General features: G+C 41.1%; 1 protein-coding gene across 1 annotated transcript in view; it reads right to left on the bottom strand.

Moving 5' to 3' along the window:
• LOC111568470 (RNA polymerase II elongation factor ELL2-like) overlaps positions 1-22091 on the bottom strand; it is a 30599-nt gene extending 8508 nt beyond the window's left edge. The window contains exons 1-5 of the mRNA XM_023270138.3: positions 21908-22091; positions 21257-21304; positions 5348-5475; positions 2975-3138; positions 641-888 (exon numbers count right to left, since the gene is read on the bottom strand). Of these exons, the coding sequence (XP_023125906.1) occupies positions 641-888; positions 2975-3138; positions 5348-5475; positions 21257-21304; positions 21908-22045 (726 nt within the window). The 5' untranslated portion in view covers positions 22046-22091. The remainder of the gene's footprint in view (positions 1-640; positions 889-2974; positions 3139-5347; positions 5476-21256; positions 21305-21907) is intronic.
• Between the last annotated feature and the right edge of the window lie 391 nt (positions 22092-22482).

Below are 22482 nucleotides of genomic sequence, written 5' to 3'. Positions count from 1 at the left end.
CCACATGCATGCACACATCAACAAGCAGAGGGCCTGCAAAATACACACAGACACACTAATCACGACAGTACAAACACACAAACAACATTTACGAATTGCTCAACAATGTATACAGGAGGGTCATATAAAATAAATGTTTTATATTTTATATTTTGGTGCATTTAATGATAGGATGGTGTAAAACATTAGCGCTATTCACTGGAATATTGGCATCCTTCCTGAGAACACTGAAAGCAGTTTTTTTTTAAATAGTTAAAATGCATTTTAGAGTGCTTTAATTGTTGCTTGGAACACTGTGTTTATATGCGTCAGTATTCAGTTGGGTTGTCATCTCAGACACTCAGTTGGCAGAGGCTATAGAAATATGTATATGCAGTATGTTCTCACATGTGGGCAGTGTGCAAATGTATCGGTCAAATGCACGAGCATGCACACAAATGACAGTGCGGGTAGTGCTTTTTAAAAATAAATATCCGTAGTACATCTATGTTTAGGGGTTACAAGGTGTCTCAATCTACGGATCCTACATGTAAAACCTCTTATGAGAAACACTTGATGCTGTACTGACTGTGTATCTGCATGTACAGTACATGTTGGTGTTTATATGCAGTATGTGTGCAATCACATTGTTTCTAAGTACCTCCTCCAGCGTGGCACTCAGCTCGGCCTTATCCTTGGGGCTGGCTCTTTCTCTTTCCAGCCACAGCAGCAGCTCTGGTTTTCTGTACGGTTTGAGAGCCAGCAGATGGATGATTCGGTCCCTGAGGGGCTTCTGGGTCGGGGTGGCCAAAGTGCTGTTCCTCCGGTTGTTGGTAGACTGCTTATAGAAGCTGCTGTCTGAGGCAGACAGAGGAGCCGCCGGCCTCTTGTGGTACTTGATACATTTACCTGAACACACAGAAAAAGAACAGGATTTATAGTGATATAAGTGATACTTGTTGAGACATCATCACTTTGTCTACCAGCATTACCCCCAAAACTCTCCACATTCTCCTGTTTGTGTACAAATGCAACATTTTATAATACATTCTCCTCCTTCAAATATGTCAGCGCTCCACAAGAAATCCAATCTTCAAAGTTGGGATTTAGTGAGATTTAAATTTAAGCTTATTGGAACTAATTTCTCAACCCTTGAGGAAGGGAATTCTATAATTAGAAATCTTTCATACTGGCAAAATAACAAGGCTTTTCATATTTTTATGTAGGTGATCAAATGACAGCAGCGAGATGCGACAGAAAACAGACTGAAAACTCCACACTGCTTTTACCTGTTGAACATGCTCTACTAACTGCACTGTCTCGACAGCAGGCTGACTAATGGGGAAACACTCATAAAATATTTTCTAATCATTATCTATAGATCACACACACACGCAGGCCTGCTGCTATTTGTCTTTAGATGTAGGCTCCCATTGATTATTCCCTGCTGCAGACAGATGGGGCATGTAAGAGCAGTGAAAGCTATCTCTCTGTCTGTGCTAATCCCATTACAGGTTAATCTGCGCTTTGAAGGTCAGAGTGGGGGTGAGGTACAGAAAAAGAAAGCTCTTTTTTTAACCACAAAAGTCCATCCTGCCAAGAGATAACAACACTATGCATTCTCATTAGTTGACTACAAATCATTAATCATGAGCAAAATACAATGAATTATGTTCTGGTGTGTGATGTGTCAGACACACACTCTACAGGTTCTGGTATGCTTTACAGTATGCACTACATTTAGGACAGCCTCCTGTGGCTCAAAGTGGAATTTAGTGTAGTTATTAAATGTTTCTCTTTGGGCATATATGCTGCTATGTCATCATCAGCTTGAGATCTCAAGTTACACAATCCCCACAGTCTAAATCTGACCTAAACCAACCAGAGTTTCAGCTTCCCCTGGAGCTCCAGCACTGACATGGGGGTCTCGAATTGGGCCAAGAAAAAATATTGCATAACTGTAGCAGAGGTTAGAGAAGAGAAAAAAAGAGCATAAATTAGCTTTCCAGTTTGTGCTCTTACATGATTAATATGCTGTAAGGTATTCTTGATAATTAAGATCTAAGAAAACTGAAGTTTGAGACAGAGTTGAGTCATTTCCAGACAAGCTTGTGGGACCATGTTGCAGCCGTTTAACTTGTTTGCTACAAAAATGAACCTGTTTACAATCCCTAAGCAGCTAACATTTAATTTCATAAGCTATGTTTTAGAGACACTTCCACCAGTTCTTTCTAAAACTATGGCTTTCAGTAGTGGTATGAATCTGGCTTTGAATCTTATATTTGCTTACTACCTCTCAAATTACAAGTTTTTTTTTTTTTTAAGTTATTTTTTTGGCTTTTTTCGGCTTTTATTCGAAAGGTGCAGTGAGAGAGAGGGACAGGAAACAGGGGAGAAGAGTCGGGGGAAGACATGCAGCAAAGGGCCGCGAGCGGGAATCGAACCGGGCCGCTGCGTCGGGGACCAGCCCCTGTACATGGGTCGCCCGGTTAACACGTTGAACTATACGGGCACCCCTCAAATTACAAGTTAAAGACAGATAGTTGCTGACTCTGAACAATACAAACATCTATTTAGCCAACACTCTTTTCAAAGCCAGATGTGAGAAGAGAGACAAAGTTACACTTAAAACCAAAAGCCAAAAAAGAAAGGGTAGAAAGTAATAAACATTGGAGACAGGAGTTCACTTTTGGTCTTATTTGTGTAACCAAAAACACACCATGCACACCTGGTTTCATTACACATCACAATAGGAAAATTTCTGGTTTTAAGCATTCAGCAATGGATAAAGGATTATTTTTCAAGTCCAGCAAAAATTCCTATTACTTTTATTGGTACTGTTATATTTCTATTTTTGTTTTTATATGGCATCATTGTGTACACATCCAATTTGCTGATCCCTCTCCAAGCTTAAAACCATTTGGCCCTTCCACATGAAAATCTGCAGATGTGTCATCCTGTTTTTCCACCGCAGAGGCTTCTTGTCTAATCTTACTTGGATGCGTGGCTCCAGGTTTGATCTCGATGGCGGAGCGGCTCCAGCTGTCCTTCTCCACCTGAGACATCCTCTCACGGGTCATCTGGTAGGAGTCGTCGGTGGCACACACAGTGATCTTGTCCTGGATGCTGCCTTGACCCTCCAGCTGGTCGCGGCCGTCACTGCAAAACAAAAATACACAGCTGCTGAATCGCAGGGCTTTCTGCTGGCTCTACAGTAAACACTGTAAAGACAGTCCTGTAAGCTATCTCAGAGCAGCGTACCAGTATAGAGTCTGCGCAGCATAAAGTGGCTTTGTGGCAGAAGCTGGCTAAGACAAGTCTATGGTTACTGTACATTATGTCACAAGCTGAATATAGCTCTGCTGCCTGCTACATGTGAGAAAGCCAGATATCCTGGTTCAAAGCAGGATAGAGCCTGTGGAAAACCACCAGGATTATATTGGCTCCTGCCAGCATGGTTGCAAAACAAGGATCATCTTGGACAAAAGAAGAAAGTTTAATACAAGAACCTGGACTCCATTAATACAGCAAATAACTCAGGGATTTACTGCACTGCCAAATTCATTATGTTTTCATATTTCAAAATAGGAGCCTTTTCCTCTGATCCAATATTCATTTTTACAACATAATTACATACGTGATCACTGACCATTTCTCCTCTTTAGTATCTAAATATCAAAACATTCGTGAGGGCAGAGAGGGTAAGGTCTTTCCTTCACGCTGTTGCACTGTTTCTCTTGGCTGCAGCAGCTGACTGGAACCAAAACTAGTTGAAGTTCAGACCACAATTAGCCACGGAGCAAAACTTTCAGTTTCCAAGCATATCCACTCCATAAATAAGGCATCACAGGTCTCAGTAATGAGAGACTCAGCCTAGAAATATACAGGAAATTACACTTGCCCCATGCAACGTATTTCAAGCTGCGAGTTAACTGCCTCTCTTGATATATGTGCACAGAGGAAACTAAGGAATCAAACTTTAAAAAAATGTGGTTTGAAGATGAGTAAAAACTGTCGTCTGAAGACACGTGCCACAACCAGTAGATCAAATCAAATGTTTACTCATGACACATTTGGAAACTTAAGAAAGAGTCCATTTTTGGAAGGAAGCATTTGCCAAAATTCTCTGATTCGATTTGTGATTTATGTGGGGAAAATAAAAGACTTTGGTTAGTTTTCCCTGGCGCTTCAGACAGGATTTTGAATGAAGTAAAAAGTCAAGTCTGGCATAATTTTTTTGGAAGATATATACATCTATATCTCTATATCTCTATATCAATATCTATGTCTAGATCTATATATGCACAGTCATGGAAAAAATTACTAGACCACCCTTGTTTACTTCAGTTTCTTGTTCATTTCAATGCCTGGTACTAATAAAGGTATATTACCTGAAGAATACAATGAACACGACAAAAAAAATGCAGCTGATTCCATAATAATTTACGCCCTATTTGACATGTTTAAACTTAATTGTATTCCCAGGGTATATAAGAGGCCACTTCATGTCATCAGCAGCACTGCACATGTAAAGACCTAGAGTGGTTTCCTGCTTACATTCAAGCTGTAGCACAACTCAGAAGTTGTCAGCTCTCACATAATGCCTAAAACTAAAGAATTATGTGAAGCCACAAAGGCAGCCATATTGGCACTGCTGGAAATTAGCATGAGTGAGAGACAGGTAGCGAAAAAACTGAAGATCTCCAAGACAGCCGTTCATTACACCAACAAAAAACGAGCCCAACATGGTAATATCAAATTGCTAGCTGGTCGTGGCAGGAAATGTCTTTCTACTCCATGAGATGATCCATCCGTTCCTGTGTCAGAAATCATCGTCAGACCTTCAGGTACCTTAAAAATGAGTGGGCACTGTCGAGAAATGTGACTTTCGGCAAGAACATTTGGAAACTGACTTCTTGACGCTGGTCTGAAGTCACACAGGGCACAGAAGAAGCCCTTCATCAACGACAGGCAGAGGAAAGCCTGGTTACTCTTTACTGGCTAAGGTTCTCTTCATTGATGAATCCAATTTTCAGTTGATGTCCACTCCAGTCAACTTACTGGTTAGGAGGAAGTCTGGAGAAGCTACAAACTAGACTGTCTGCCCCTACAGTAAAACATGAGGGTGGATCAGTGACGGTCTGGGGTTTTTTCACTATGGGTGGAACAGGGCAAATGCAATTGTATGAAGGGTGAATGAACCAGGTCATGTACAAATATAGTGATAACAACAAAAATAGCTCATAAGAGTGTAATTTAAGAGCTGATATCTGGCCATTTTCCATGGTTTTCTTGATAATAACCAAAATCACTTCAGTTCTTACATACATACATACATACATACATGAAATAACAAATTACTTCGTACCCTGAAACATACTGATGGATGCACTCAAAGCTGGCTTGTGGCTGGTCTTTGCTGTCGCTGGATAAGTAGAAGGAGAAGACGCGAAGAGCTGAAGGTGACTCTGATGTGGGAGCTGGGATCTTGATGTACTATGAAGGAAACACCAGAAAAATAGGGTAAAAATCTTTAAAACAAGTGCACAAAAATCATACAAGCAAAGCTGTGTAAGCTCAGAAAAAAACACATACAAGTGTTGAATCACCCAGACATTAATATGTAACACATATTTCAGGTTTTTCTGCATTTTTTTTATCATGATCTTGTCCCTATAAACAGAAAACGTATGTACTCATGAGTGCGCATTACCACATGAAGTAAAACAATGGTTATATTGTTTCACTGGCCTGGTACCAGCCAGTTGTCTTAACTTATCAATGATTTCCTAAGAGTTCATGCATCTTTTATTATCTTTAAAGCTGTCAACTTATTGCAGGGTAAAGCAATTATCCACTCAGCAGAATTTCAGACCAACTCTAATGCCAAATGCACTGTAGCCAAGAACATGGGGCCATCCAAAGTCAAGGTTTTTGCAATCAACATCAATCACTGAAGATTCTATTTTCACAACTTAACAGCCATCTGCAAATATTAGACTCTGACAAATGTTGTAAAGTTTTAAAAGGAGAAAAGCTTGCCAATATGCACTGTTGAATAGATCCAACAAAACAGAAGTATTGAATGGACCAACTCATACTAAGAATTTTATAATTTCTAATGGTGGTAACAATCAGAGGAACAAAGAAAACAAAAAATGTGTGCAAGAAATTTTGCTGCCAAACACATTACGATATTTGTGCTGTGTTCTTGTGCATGTAACATTTTAGCTGAGAATGGTACGGCAGGAAAGAGCAGGGAACCTCCAACAGTCTAGATTCATCTTCTGGGGAACATGAATGTGCTTTGTTTTTTTATTTTATTTTATGCCAATCTGAACAGAAGATTCAGCCAGATGTTGGCACGACAAGAAAAGCAGTATGACATTGAGAAAGGGGTTTCTCGCCACGAAACGCCTCATCTCTGTCATCTAAATCTGCAGCTTTCCAGTGACTTCCAGCTCATAGTTTAGTTGTCTGACCTGCAGATTCATCGTTTTGGTTTACTCTCAGTGCTCTGATAGCATCATTTTGACCACAACAGGCAGTTGTTTTCTGCAAGAAAGCTCTAAAATACACTGTATACTACCTGCTCAGCACTAAACAGCAGACACAGATAGCGGCTAGGTGGTTAACACAGTGAAGTATCTGCAAAGGAGACAAATATCTCTATCAGGAGTTGGTAGAGAGCAAAAGCAGAGCAAAAAATGACTGAAAATTGGACTTAATATCCACTGCGTGGTTAGGAACGTGACTCCATATCTGCTGCTGGATGTGAAAGTAACCATAATGCTGCGAAAAAAACATTATCATATCAGCTTTAAAGATGTTCAGTTACTGCTGGTTAAATGTCGCTCACCTGAGGACCCATCAAATTTCATGTAAACCAACTCACAACACTATGGACCAGTGCTTTGAAAATAGTGGATAAAACAACTGACTGTTGAATAACTTCATCAATTATGACAGCTCACTGCTCTGCAAAAATAAATGACATTTAAATGTCAATCTAAGGGATCACCAAAGATTATCTCACTTGTTTCCAAAATGAAGCAACTGGTTCTTTCCTCTTCTTCTATTCCCACAATGTGTGTTCTTTCCTCGATGAGTGTTTGCAATGAACCCTCAGGAGTACTAAAGCTTTCAAAAGATCCACATATGAAGCATGATGCTGAGTCATTTAAACACGGTGATGTAAAAAATCCCTCTATTGTGAGTACTTCGAACACCAACAGTGTCTGATTCATGCTCCACGGAGGTTGGTATAAAAGCATAGAAAAGCTAGAATGAGTCTTCTGGCAGAGTACACGAAAAAATTACAAGCATGACCTGATCGCAGTCAATGGAGAAAATCTACGACATAATGAGAACAAACAGCACAGTTGTTTGACTACTACAAAGCACTTGGACTGTGACAAATGAGGTGTTGAGAAACATCTCAGTGAAATGACATTATAGGGATATCTCTGCCTATTCAGAAACCTGTCGCTTGCTCTGTTCCTGTTTTTATAGCATCTCAATGCAGCCTTGCATGTGTAAATACCATGAATAACACAGAAACATACACTCATAGAGGATTTAGACAGAGACTCTGCTCTGCTCTGTAACTTGAAATAAATCTCCTTGGGGTAAGCAGTGTTTTTAAGAGTCCGCTCCACTGAGGCGTCCATGAGATCTCCTGGCAGACTCAGTGGAGCGCAGCGGAGCCAAGGCTGCAACCTCCAGGGCAGACCAATGTACACACGAACACACACAGACATATAATTGCAGATCCGGGAAAATGAGGATGAGAAGAAACCTAGGACCTATGTTGATTTGACCGCTAAGAGGGACGTAATTCTAGGTCTACGAGAGCAGAATTTTGAACTATTCACTGCTACTTTCATTTAGTGTACTGGAAAAATTACAGCACTAGAGGAGCTTTCGGGGACACAAGAGTGAGCCAAGGCCAATTTATAGCTGGCTTGTCATGAGTTACACTTTGTGCAGCAAGTGAGTTAAATTTCTGGGTGCAGAAGAAACAGACATTGTCATCAGAAGTATTCTCCATTGCCTGCTAACAGTGGCCAGGGGATCAGCAGTTTCATATCAATCCCATTCTTCATGCTGCTTGCAGCTGTGCCGTCTTTTTGGGGTGGGAAGCAGCTTAAAGCGCAGTTATCATGGGGGATTTCCTCGGCTTTCTCCTGTTGTGTCCCCCTGTGACACGGCTCTGGTCTCACTTACTCAACCATCCCCATTCCCTCCTCAGATATTTCCACCTGCAAGTGTGACTGTGACACAGATGCTGGGGCTAAACATTGGCACTGAGCAGTGAAATGAATATCACAGAAGTTGATTTTATTTAAACTCAATGTGGTTTAAATGAAGTACAAGCCTCAAAAATGGTGACTATGCATTTACTGTCTCATGTGTAATGTCCTTTACCAAACGCCTTTTCTTAAAGCTGCTTTGGTCACTGCTATTTACATTAGAAACAGATGGAATTAGAACAAGTATGTGGAAGAAATCCACACAGCAGTATAATCCAACTATGGAGTTCTCCTCAGCTTTGTGGAGCTTTTTAGTGTCTTTTGGTTTATTGTTTTGGGTTTCTGGCCCAAAAATCTTCTGGTATTCTGTTATTCTTTTTGGTTCACTCTCACAGCAGAGAACAGCTCTGAAAACAACCCCTGCTTAGCACCCGAAAGCAGACTGAAACAGTCAGCAGCTACCTGTTGAACACAGTGAAACATTTGGCAGTTCAATAGTCAGCTATTTCCTCAGGAGACTAGAAAAACAAAGGTATAAGGCGAGTGAATATTGGACTTGCATTCATGAGGTAGACACAAACATCACTCCAAATAAATGCAGATGGTGTTCTGTGTCTGACTGAATTTGCAAATAAGCAACTCCACTTATCTGAACTTATGTGCAGCCGATAATGTCTTAGTGTCATGTTTACAGCTTGTTTTCCACTTTACATCACTTTAATAGCCATGTTTTTTATCAACACTGAATGACAGAAAATTTCAATCTTGTCCACAGTAGTGTTCCCTCTATTTTAACTTCCTCACAGTAGGATAAACAGTAGAGGATTGACCATTGCTATGTATTCCTTTTCTTCTACTGCACACTAAACAAGACTAAATGTTTAATAGGGCGTGAATTTGATTGGGACTAATAATGTTGTGAATTCTCCTCTGCTCACATTCTGCAGGGTGGTCGATTACTGTTGCTTTTAAGTCACTTCAGATGTTTTGCAATGGTGCAACAAAGCAACACAGACGTTGGATCTATTTTCTTATCAGCCTGCAGCACATGTCTTAACACGCAGACTTTCACCGCAGGAATTTATACAAACTATATACAGCTGAACTCTGATAACACTGAGCAGCTTGCATGGAGCTGCACAGGTGGATCTCTGTTACGGACATAACTTCTGTTTTAATGCATCCTGTGCTGGACTGTGTAATGTTTGCCTGCGGGTAACCCTTCAATGAGACACACCGAAAGCCTGCAGGTTAAAACGGGAGGACTCATTGTTCGCAAGAAAGAGAAAGAAGACACTATTTTGATTACACTGGAGAGATCACCATAGGATTATGAGCCATTTCTGTTAACATTTCACAACATGGTGCATGCACTTTCTTTTCAGTCACCACTTAGTCATACCAATGAAGTAAATGCTAATAAAATTTGAAGCTTTGTTGTTTAATCAACTCCTTTAGTGATGCAAATAGAAAGACCGATATAAATACTGATGTCACTGCAGTGACTAATGCAGTGCAAACCATCTCACACCTACAAATCATCTCAAGCAACAGCCCCCTAAGATTGTGAAACTTTGAATTAGCTATGAAACCAGAGAAACAGCTGGGAGTCAGAGCTCCATTAAACTAAAGTTCACGTTTCAGTTGCAAACTGCGCAGATGGGAGATAATATAAAATGATTAGCCAAAAAAACACACCTTAGTTGACCCAACAGAAAAGTAATCAAAAACAATTTTGATTAAAAAATAGCAGTACTGCAGGCTGACATCACCCTCATCTACGATTATTATAATAACTGACCTATACCAACAAACACACACACACACAACAACAAAAAAAAGGTGTTTATTAAAGAGCAACAAGAATATGTTTAAGGTTGGTGTCCATTTGGCTACTGAGTCGAGAGATTCAGAATTCTTAATTTAAATAATCACTTAGCGAATGCCGCTTGAAATAATCTAGACAGAGGGTGAGGAGTAGATTCTACTCATACCGAATTTTTAGGGCAGATACCGGTTTTTCTAGAGCAACAAGTTCTTATTAATATACAGGAGGTCCTCAGTTTACGACGTCCTTGACTTGCGTCGTTTCGCTGATACGTTGGAACTGATTACGGGCCAGTCCTCAGTTTAATGTAAGGCGTTTCATCATTACATCGACTCTGGTTCAGTGGAACTAGTTGGCGAGCGAAGTGGATGAATACGTCGCCATGCAGCGAACGTGGGAATGAATATGTAGGCACGCAGCGAGGGGAGCGGATGAATACTGTATGCAGAGTAGTCACACGGCACGATAAGACGGCTTTGTTTACATTTGCCGCCACACTGGATTATGCTACATTCGCTAACTTCATTATGGCTCCCAAGCGTAGGTCAGACTCTTCTGATGCTTTGAAGAAAAGGAAAGCCATCTCCATGAAAGTGAAACTGGATGTGAAAGAACGCTTGGAACAGGATGAAACACAGATGAATATCGGCCGGTTGCTTGGACTAATTGATAAGGCGATGCATGTAGTAACAGCTTTATTTACACTTTTGCCGGTATTTTCCTACTGAGTTGTGTTTCAGTGTGAGCTAATGACTGTTTTTGTTACTCTAGTTGTACAAATATGTAAACTGATCAATATCGTGATGCACGTAACAGCTTTGTTTAGATTATCACCAGAGTTCCGACTTATGGCGAAAATCGACTTCCTTCCGGCTCACACCATAGGAACAGAACTCCAACACAAGTCGAGGACCCCCTGTATTGGACAACATTATTTACATAAACACGTGTAGGATGTTAGACATGGTCATTGTTTATTAACTTTCCAGCAATGTATCTCACAAATTACTTCGCAACGCATCATGAAGACAAAGCTTGACTGAACACCACCTTCTGCTCAGCTGTGATGCATAGCTGCTCTGCTACATGTGCTGCGGACAGCGCTAAGATTTGTAAACAAGACAGTCGGAGCTGGTCTGCTGGTAAAACTATGAGATGACACAGTATCTAAATTACCCCAATCATCAGTTTCTACATTTTATTCTATAAAAAATACATTTTTATAGCAGCACATCTTGGACAACATCTTTGATATATCTGCGACAGTCCAATATCGGCTGATAATACTGGTCAACTGATATATCAGTCAGGCTCTGGTGATGAACCCTGCTGTTTTTTGGGTTTTTTTTAGTTTTACTTCCAGTGAAATCCAACTTTCTCAATGACTGGAATTTTATGAGAGGTACTGGGAAAGCAGAAAGGTCAAGTTTAGCAGCATAAGCTGGACAAATTCCACTTTACAGGAACATACTAAAAGAGCCAATCTGTAAAATGTAAGAAGTTATAAAATGACACTGACGCCATTTTAAAAAAAATCCTCTCTGAGTTTAACCGTTTCTAGCAGCATTCATCAGTGCTAACAAACATCAGAGGTATGTTCACACATCTGTTTGGGAATTCCTGACTGAGCTGCAAATATAAGGTGAAAATTAAATGGCTTAATTAAGACCTGAAATGTTTTTCTTACTCAAGTAAACATGCACATCTGATATAAACCTGCTACCTAGTCAGTGAGAAGGTTGCCTGAGGACATTAACTCTGATCTTCTTCCACAGAAACAATTAATAATTTATGTTCACTGGAATTGTGCTGTCACAGGATTCTAGCTGTTGCAGATGTCCAGTCATGCAATGCACATTAGAAAACTCGCTGGCATTTATCCAGTGATGGCTGCTCGCACGACCTCCACGGGCAGAGTTCTAGACCCCCGCTGTGCAAACTATAACAAGCACTCTCGTTCCCAGCCAATGGGGCCCACGCCAAACACTAGTGCATTCTCCTGAGAGGCACACATGGCAATTCAAACCCGGAGAGGCACTCCTACAAAGGATTTGGCACTTTAAGAATTCAACTGACCATGGATAATTAAATATTTATTATCTTCCTTTCAAGTAAAAATATTCAGAGAATCTGTGGGTTGCTTCTGATCTTTGTGATTCTTGAATGAAGCAAAGACATTTGAAGCACCAAAAACAAGCTACAAGTGTAAACACAACAAGCAGTCTATTCTTAAGAAATGAAATGTAATAAAAACTGCCTGGAAAGTGACTTATGACCTCAGTAATGCTCAGTGACCCTCAGAGGCCAAAAGGCAAAGAAGCAAACCAAGAGGAGCCTCAATCTGACAAGTGTTTCAACATATTTTAGCATATCTTTTAACACAAACTGTGGCCCCAGTCCTTCGATCTTTTCAGTCTTATCGATCTGCTGTTTTTTGTTAGGCAAACGGGCAACTTTTTAGTTTGCAATATAAGTTTTGAGAGCAAAGGAAATTATCTGAAGACTCTGTAAGATTCTATATTCAGATAGTAATGGTGCATGGAGAATTATTGAAAAATTGATTTCATTAAAAAAATATAATTTTAAATGCTGAAACTATGATGATAATCTTAAAAGGCAATGGAGAAGGAAGTATTCAGTTAAAGTACAGCAATGTATAACTACTCCTTTAGCATGACAAATCCTATGTATATAAAATGACAGAAATATTAGCATCATCATTTAAAGTATTAAAGTCAAAGTACTAATTTTGGTCCCTCTGACTGACTTCTTATTGCAGCATTAGATTATTTAAACTGAAACAACTATTGCAGCTGCTGCAGGTGGAGCTAGGTTGAACTATTTTATATACAATTTCATGTACAGACACTGCAGATGCATCTAAGGAATTATTTGATGATTAATGGGAAAGGAGAAAAAAGATCTGATACCTTTTCTCCAATGTCTGAATCTCACTGATAGCTTAAATAATTTGAAGATCTATTGAAATGAAACCATGTGAGAAGTTTAAAAAGGAAAAATCTGTATTTGGTGGAGCCGACAATAACTCACAGACATCTAAAATTTTACCTCAACAACACATTGCTTTTTGTAAGACGTCAGGAACCTCAAAAGTTGATTATATTACTCATTGTGTAAAAATATTTATCATTAAATTAACTAAAACTGTGGAATGAATGTAGTGTGAGCAGTAAGTACAGTTTCCCTCTGAAATACAGTCGGGTGAAAGTATAAAGTAGCTTAAATGATAAGTACCTCAGAAATTGTATTTCAGTATAGTACTTGAATAAAAGCACCCCCGTTACTTTCCAGCACTGATTAAAGGTGTTATTTGTCCCACCCTAACATGTGTAGCCAGGCTTACAGGAGAGAGATGTCAATCAAACACTTCTGAGAAAAGGCCTAATCAGGGTAATTAAGTGAAAACACTCTTGTGAGCACAGTATCAGAATCCACAGGGGCAGATGTTAGCCAAACAAACCCAGTGCTGCCGTACAGCGATAAATTAACTGCAAATCTGTTGCACAGTATTCACTTAAACGTCAATTTTCCAAATGTCTGCTTCTCTCTTTTTACCGACTGAACCGAGGAGAGCAGATCACCCCCTCCATTTCACACACATCCATGCCCTCAGGCCTCCAACATTTTTGCTCAAGATCTTGCTATATTTATCATGTTCGAAATTAGGCTGAATAAATGTGAAGACTTTTTAACTTTTCACCCCGAAAGCTTATGTAAGGGAACACTGCAGCAGCAACAGTTATAAGGGTGGATGAGTCCTTACTTGCAGTTCCTTGGGCTTCTTGGGTGTTTGAGCTGAATGTCATCTCTGTGCAAAAACCAGAAATACAAGCACGTGCAGTGATATCTGTGACTGTGTCTACATGCAACTATGCGAGTTACAACATGTTACAAATGCATTTTTGTTTTGCTTCCCTTAAACTCTTTCACTAAAAACTCGTTTTGCCAATCTTCTTAACCATTAGTCACATTTCAGTCAGATTCCTAAAATATTCTTGTGAGATAGTACTTAACACATCAATCCAAGACACTGAGATGGCAAATACTGTATTTTTGGCTTGATCCTTGAACAAGTTATAGTAGTAGTAGCTTACAAGAAACATAAACAGAACAATCAACCAGAGAAACAAAGACAGAAATTTATATTTTTCACAGTTGAAAGCCTCTGAGACTTTGTGTCTGCTTCTTTCTGACCTGTGACATTCAGCAAAAACACCAGAAACCAGCCTAAAGTGCAAATGTGCTGCAATGATTTGAGAGACTGACAAATGATCATTTAACTGGTAATTGGGTTATGATTAATTCCATTTTCTAAAAGCCTGTTACGTAACTGTTACCATGATTGGAACATTTACCACAGCGAAGGAGAGCAACCAAAAATGCAGGTCTTACTCAACAGTAAGTCTGTACAATTTTTAAAATTACATAAATACTTGTTGTTCTTCTCTTGTTTTGTTATTTTCTAAGTTCACTGTCACTGTTATATGGACACACAACCCTGTTGAGTTAATCTATGACCTTCCAAAATAACTGGATGTTTTTTGGCAGTCTGCACCCACAAAATTACTCAACTGACCTGCATCAGACTTAAAATTTCCACCCGAGATACATTTTCAGGTATAGTAAAATATGCTGTCATTCATTAAAAAAAAAAATTAAAAAATTAGCTGCTCAAGTCAAGACTGTCAGTCTGTGCGGCGACACTATCTTAATGAGCCACATTTCACTCCCGTCTGTCATAAATGTCTCCACACGCTGAAGACGCAGGACGGGAAAGGCTCGTTTTCCTGGCTTTATCAAACTATAAAGTCGATTGAACAAAAACTGTGAGAGACTGCTGTTGGTGCACAGGGCTTATGTTTCCTGCTAGCTTTTGGTTGAATGTGGGGTTTGGGTGTAGATCTCATGCAGGCTATTGTTTCCACATCCTCTGCAGCCTGAGTAATGGCCTTCTGAAAACAGGCTGTCTTTTGTCCCGGCCTCCCCGGCTCCAGAGTGGGATGCCATGGCACTGCTTCCCCTTTCTGGTTGATAGGAGGACAGGGAGGAGGTGCAGGCGAAGGAGGAGGAGGAGGAGGAGGAGGGAGTGAAACCTGTCGCCACCACCGCTGTCTGTTATCAGCAGGAGGCAAGTCACTGTGGGCCGGCTGCTAATGCAAAAACTGTGCGTGTGTGTGTGTGTGTGTGTGTGTGTGTGTGTGTGTGTGTGTGTGTGTGTGTGTGTGTGTGTGTGTGTGTGTGTGTGTGTGTGTGTGTGTGCGTGTGTGTGTATGTGGCTGCGTTAATCCAGCCTGAGCAAAGAGAGGCTCAGCTCCAGCTCCTCTCACCGGGGTGTAATCAGCATTACTGCCACTCATATGGCTGAGAAGGGAGAAAGGCCAAAGTCTCGCTATCAGCCAAACATCTCTGCCACTGGCTTAGACACACACACACACACACGCACACACACACACACACACGCACACACACACACACACACACACACACACACACACACACACACACACGTTCAGTCAGACAGCCAGCCAGTCAGCCACCACCCTCATCCCCACCACACTTCAGTAAACAGTACTTCTCATCATCTCATCACAAACAAAAGAGCCAAATCGTTCCCAGGGCCACAAGTTGACACATGCCATTTAAGACAAGTCCCCTCCACAATGGAGGACAGAGATACAAAACACAATGTGTGTCTGTGTTTCTGGCTGCATGGAAGAGGGAGAGATGGACGGGGAGGGCAGCAGAGCTGGAGACTAACATACAAAGAGAGAAACTAGCATTTTTGCACATTTTTATGAACCCACAGTCAATCAGTCAGCGCTTGGAGGTACGCAGCGTCTTCTCTCTTGCTGAGTTCCACATGCCGACACCAGGTGATTAATGTGGCTGCCTTGAGTGGGAGACAGTGCATGTAATCAAGCCCCAGCCTGTAATCACCTTCCATTCCTTTTCATTTGCAATTTCGCAGAGGGGCAGAGCTACTGTCGGAGCTGCAAGCTCCAGAACTGGCGGAGACGAGGCCTTTATAAAGGAGGAGGAGGGCATAATAGGAAGGGGTGCAGTGCCACAAGCATCCCCCGAGGTTTCCCCCCTCTAATGCCAAGATAGATACGTCTCTGGCAGGTGCCTCAGGGCCAAACTGTCAACTTCAACAAATTGTGGGTCACCGTGCCGGACAAAAGCCCCTCCTTCCACCCTCCCCAAGCTAGGTGGGATCCTCCGAAGTACGCTATGTTTCTAGACGTATTGGGCCACACCGTGACGCACGTGTGAGGGGAGAAAACAAGCGGCCCTTTATGCCTCATTAACTTATGGTGTGAATTTTCACATGAGGGAATTAGATGGGACACTCTCCTCAAAACGAGCCAAGATGTGCTCCATATCTTTGAACCGCTTAAATCGGACAGAGAAGGCATTTTTCCAGAGCTGCTACTGCTGGATCTCAGAGGGACGCTTGTCTTCATCCTGCACTCACACGTTCGCTAAATAAATATGTAATCCAGTCGGTGCACAAGATTTTCATTCTTGGCTTTTTTAGAAAAACTTGCAAGCTATAACCAACACTGTTTAAATCATCGTAATCCCTCAACAATTTTCCCTTTGTGGGCACCCACCAATTAACGTGATGTGAGAGAAAACAACGCGCATTTATAACAAGTGACATACACAGTACATACAATTAACTGAAAAGATTACTGAAATGCAGGGAAAGCTGTTTTGCAATGTGAAAACACATGCTTGCGCTTACTTTCTTAAATGCCCTACAATTTTTCCATGTGCCTTTATGAACTTTTAAATATTACGTTTCAAGATGACTAATGCACAAATTAAAAGCCCATTTTTTTGCATTGCTTTTATTATGAGCGTTTAGATAATCTCACAGTACTTTTACACCTACATGCCTAATAATGATGCAATGGAAGTAAGAAGTGTTTCACAAGTTAAATTAGGATTATCGTCTTCGCAATAGTGTGTCTCCACCAACCACTCAAGTTGCTCTTTGCTTTTAAGTCTGCCCAAACTCATAATATATTAAGTAAAGACTTCGAAGAACATTAAATAAAAGGTATTATGTGTATTTTATGGTGAAATGTAAGTTATCACCATGTTTGTATGTGTGATTTCAGTCTATAATCCACTAAGAAACACATTATGTTCACTCAATAGATTGTATAATAGAGCGCTTCATAAACAACAATCCCCTCAAGTTTAGTGTCAGCAAAATCAATGTACTTGTGGTGGACAACCAGAGGAAGAGGAGGGACCCTGTCCTGGTTGCCATCCAAGGAGAGGAAGTGAAGAGACTGGACTCCGACCAGTCAAATCAATAACGAATTGAACTGGACTCGCAACACTGAAGCCCTCTCAGGTCTATCAGTGTGTGCAACAGGCAACCGCAGATCTTCTATTGGTCTAAACTTGATAAACACAGTAAATCATCTGATAAAACATTCACTACATTCCTTCCATTTTGCACATTAGTGGAAGCTTTTCCTTCTCTGACTTCAAGGCAGAGGGAAAGAGGATGTCATTTTCTGTAAGGACTGTGAAGCCCTTTAAGGCCCATTTTAAGTATGTGACGAAGGGATATATAAATAAAACGGACTCGACTATATTAATGTTTGTTGTTTACGTGAATGTGTAAGTTCATTGATAAAAACAAAAACTACAAAATTCATTTTATGTGTTCTTGGTCAATAAAGTTTAATTCACGAAGGTGGAAAATGCTCCAAATATAAATGTTGCTGCACAGAATTACGAATTCGCCATGGACACCTATTTGGTTTTCATTTTAAAATGGCATTTTAAAAGCGTGTCACATGACTTTTTACTTAATCTGTGTAAACATGAAGTAGGGGGTTGGTTGCCTAGTTAGAGAAAATACTACAGTTCCTTCACTGCAAGTCAGCTGCTTACTCAGACTGCAAGGTCAGCAACACTGGTAGCTTAATTCATTATCCATGTTGAATTAACCACTGCTAGTTACAGCGCAAGTCTTTGTTTTCTGTGACGGCAGCATGACATATCCGCGAACAAACAGAGAGACAGGAAGACCCAATCAGAAAATGAACATGAGTGCATTCTTCTTCGCTTTCAAAAATCTCTATCTCTGCCTATCCAAACCACAAGACAACCCAAAAGTTTTTAAAACTAAAAGGAGTTCAACAGCATTTCCAAATGTCTCCATTTCAGGATTCCTAAAACTCCAGACCCCTTCTGTTGAGTTATGGCAATAAATAATGGGCAGAAAAAAAATGTGCAAGTTGAAGGTAACCTTTGACATTTTATATATAAAATATCATCACTTTATCCTATTAGGCATTCGTGTTGAGATTTTGACTAATCAGTTCATCTGTGAGTGCAAACCTGAGAAAATCTTCCCAAAGCATTCCTGAAATACCGCATTCACAAAAACAGGACAGACAGACAACCCAAAAACCTAATCCCTCCAGTCACAAATGTCACCAGCATGGAGGCCAAAAAAAATACCAAACAAATGTCAGATAAAAATCTAAACATCAAACTTTGATCATGGTTAAATAACTAAATGTTTAAGATGAAAGATGTTTGCAGTGTTCTCAGTTTTAGTCTCCACTCCATTAGATCCACAGCAGGGAAGCTTCTATCATGCTAGACACAAACAAACCCTTAGGGCAGGCCGCAGCACATCTGGACTGACTGTAACGCATTAGGCTGAAAAACTTGATTCATTTCGGGTGACCCAGGCAGGGTGACAACACACAGTCTGCATTCCCCTGCTCATTGTTATTCAAATCAGAGGAGACGGCATACAATCAGAGGGGTCTCTGAGCATCTCATCACAGACAGCCTAAACACACAGACGCAAACAAAACGTACATTCAAAGACTCAGACATTCGCAGAAACGCCCAAAGATTCCCTCATTCCCTCTCTTTTTTATTCACACAGACATACCAAACAAACAAACACACCACACACAGAGGGTCCTCGGGAGACCCTCTCCGGTCCAGCCAGGCTAAAGACTGCAGCACAAAGGGCACAGGGGGCAGGACAGGAAAAGGAGGTGGGACATGAATAAATCATGCTTGCAGACCACACAAGACACGGCCTAAACAAACACACCCGCATTAAAAAACAACCACCCACACCAAGCTCATAGCAAATCAAAAAATGTAACCAATACCAATGCATGCATATGTGCACAGTATATCACTGACACGCACGCACGCACGCAAGCACGCACGCACACACACACACACACACACCACTTGAGCAGACAAGGTGTGTTCTCTCTCCTCAATTACACACACACAGAAAAAGTAGGACTCCAACCTGGGAATGGGACGGGGAAATTAGCAGGCCAGGGTTCATGTCGTCGGCCTAGCTATTACTGCAGCAAAAGTGTGCCAGCGCTACACACACACACACACACACAAACGCACATTTATAAATGTCTGAGTCAGGCAGACGGGGAAAGCTAATGCAAACTGAAGTCATGATGCCTCACTCTGTAATCAAGAGCCTTATGGCTGCAGTAATTACCTCTAAACACTCATTTGGCTTATAACTTTAGCTCTCTGGGCCATAAATTGGGAGGGGTGCGAAATTTGCTGCAATCCCTCGGCAATCACAGTGACAACAGAGAGCCAGAGGTGAACTGTCAAATATGGCAGAGTCGGGTCCTGGCCTTACCCAGGTCTCAGATTCAGCTCTCTGAACAAATCTCACCAGCATGAACCCTTATTAAGAGAAACTTCCATATGAATCAGTTTCATTTCAGTTCATTTGAGTTTAGCAGCTACCACTCTCCTCTGGCATGCTTTACGTGATAAAACCACTAAACTGCCTATTTAAAGTCAGCTAAATTGACGTGTGTCCATTTAAAAGCATGTACTCTCAGATAAAATACGACTGCATGCAATTATCAAGCTTAGTTTCATGGCCAACTACAGGTACTTCACAGTACACACTCATCTCCACAGCTTTGAATTTATAGCATTCCTTTTAATTTAATGCCACACATACTGCTGTCAATGCACCATAGAGTAGCAGTTACGACCTATAGAGCCAAAGTCCCCCAAAAACTGAGTAAAAAAACAGGCGACTGACCGCCCCCTCACCTCCAACACCTGATCTTGGGCAGAGAGTCACCATTCAGACAATCAATTCTATGTGACAGCTTGTGCTTGAAACTTAACTGACAATCATAAAATGAATCTGACTGCCCTTTTTGGGTTAAAACCAAAAAAATCATCCAAGTATTCAAAATTTAGACAAAGCAGAAATAACAAAAAGACTCCACCAACAAGCACGTTTACAGGTTTAATCCTGTCTGTTAACCACACAAGGCCCCTTTACAAAAACGCAGCAGCACTCAGCTCATCTTGTCATGACAGGAAGGGGGTTGCGACTCTTTCCAACCAGCCTGTGCAATTAGCATTGACTGAAAAGTAAGTATTCCCCAAGGACACAGCTGCTCCCAACTTAAGTCAAAACATGCATAGTTCAGGCCACTTACTGCAGATTATGGCTCAATTTAAAGAGTCACAGAAAGCTGCTAATGCAATAGTGTCTTAATGCATTAGACACACTGACACAGGTAGAACACTAAACTGTCCAAAGTGAGGGGCGCACAGCTAATCTGTGTCGATGGAGTTTCCACATTTGACCTTTGATAGCTCCTTCTCCCCCCCACTGTTGACTCTGGCTCTGTCAGTGTATGTGCTGCACGTCTCCCTCACCCCCTCCTCTCCTCACCCTCCCTTCCTCCCTTTCCCAGCGTCGCTCGCTGACCCAACAAAGCCTCTCCACAGTCACCAGGCTGACCCAGTAACCTGCATGCCTCTTATCTGCCGGATGGGACCGGCTGTAAGCTCCCAGCTGAGGGTGGCAGCATGGTGGGGCATGTGAGTCAACAGCCAGGAACACACAGCTTTGTTGAAGTTGGACAGTTTCAGAAATCATTTGCTGTTGTTTTATGGAAAAGTCTGAGTGAGATACTGCCTCCTTAGCAAAAAGCACTTGTCTCACAGTTTCATCCATTTAAACAAACGAGCTTAAGTCTTGTGGTGTCCAGGTGGATAAACTGTATGTTATCAAACAAAGGTTTCAAGAAGTGATCGATCCATCTGGAACTTCACTGGCTTGTTCTTAATGTGCACAATAAGATGTACATAAAAACATGATCAAACTTACCCCTTGGTTTCCTTTGAAACAAATTGATGGTTCACTTGGTAAAGATCCCTGAGGTGACAGAAGAAAAAAAAAGGGCATTTGTTGCACATATTCAGAGAACTGTTGATCTAAATGAGGCCAGTAAACACAATTATCTCATAATCTGTTTAAATGTTGGTTAAAGTTACACAATCGATAATGCCAGTGTTTTGTTAATGTCTCCACTGGAGCTAATTATGAGACAAACTAGTCCACTTGTCATTTAGATAACTATGCAGACTGGCCTCTCCTCTCACTTTGAAGCAGCAGGAAGGTTTTTCCCAGCAAACAGCTGACGGGCTCCTCTTTCCCGACAATCACAGGCTTCAGTCCTGCTTTGCTATATGCGGCTAAAACAGCCAACAGATTCTGGCCACTTAGAAGTAACTGCAGGCTGCTTGCCTACTTGTTTATGCCAGAAAACACACGGCACAGTGTAAAAATAACCCAAAAACACACGAAATTAAATAACACACACACACACACACACCAAAAAAAAAAAAAAAACTGCGGTGGAGTGATTTAAGAGTGGAAATGTATTTCTTTTGAGAAGACAATTACAAACTTTGACAAGAGTATAACGAATTCATCTCCAAACAGGCGCACACAGCCAAACGTGAAGGGAGAAGCTACCTTGAGGTTTTGGAAAGCCTCCAGCGCCCTGATAGCCGTGTCCGTGAGCTTGACATGGTACAGCGTCCTGTTGGGGCTGTTCTTGTTGTTTTTTCCACAGCAGAGCCCGTACTGGTGCTCCTGCCTGAGCGAAGCCATCGCTGGCTCTCCTCGCTGAGAAGCAATTAAAGCTGCTTTCCTCTCCGATCAGCACTCTGCCTGCTCCGTCACTGGAGGGCGGGGCCTCGGTCCCAGCAGCTCAGCTCCAGGCTGCGCCGCATGCTGGATTTATTACCACTCTCACTGCTTTTACACAGCATTTGTTCTTTAATATTTACAGTATTTGCACAGGTTTTTTGTCTCCAAGTGTGTGACAGATCGTCTTGTAATTGTTATCATACAGCAGCCATATTTCTGTCATATTAAAGCTGCAACATATTTTATTGCGAACAATGGGTTATTGAAAACAATGGGTTAGATAACTATGCCTAATGCAAAAGACTTCAAATTCACAGATTATTATCACTCATCTGTAGTTCTCCTCAACTCGGCAAATGTTTTTGTTTATTTATTTTTTACCATCACTCCATTGATTT

The sequence above is a fragment of the Amphiprion ocellaris genome, chromosome 1 (assembly GCF_022539595.1).
Source record: "Amphiprion ocellaris isolate individual 3 ecotype Okinawa chromosome 1, ASM2253959v1, whole genome shotgun sequence".
Classification (NCBI taxonomy): Eukaryota; Metazoa; Chordata; class Actinopteri; family Pomacentridae; genus Amphiprion; species Amphiprion ocellaris.
Note: the sequence above shows the minus strand (reverse complement) of the source record. Positions and strands in the feature narration are given on the sequence as shown.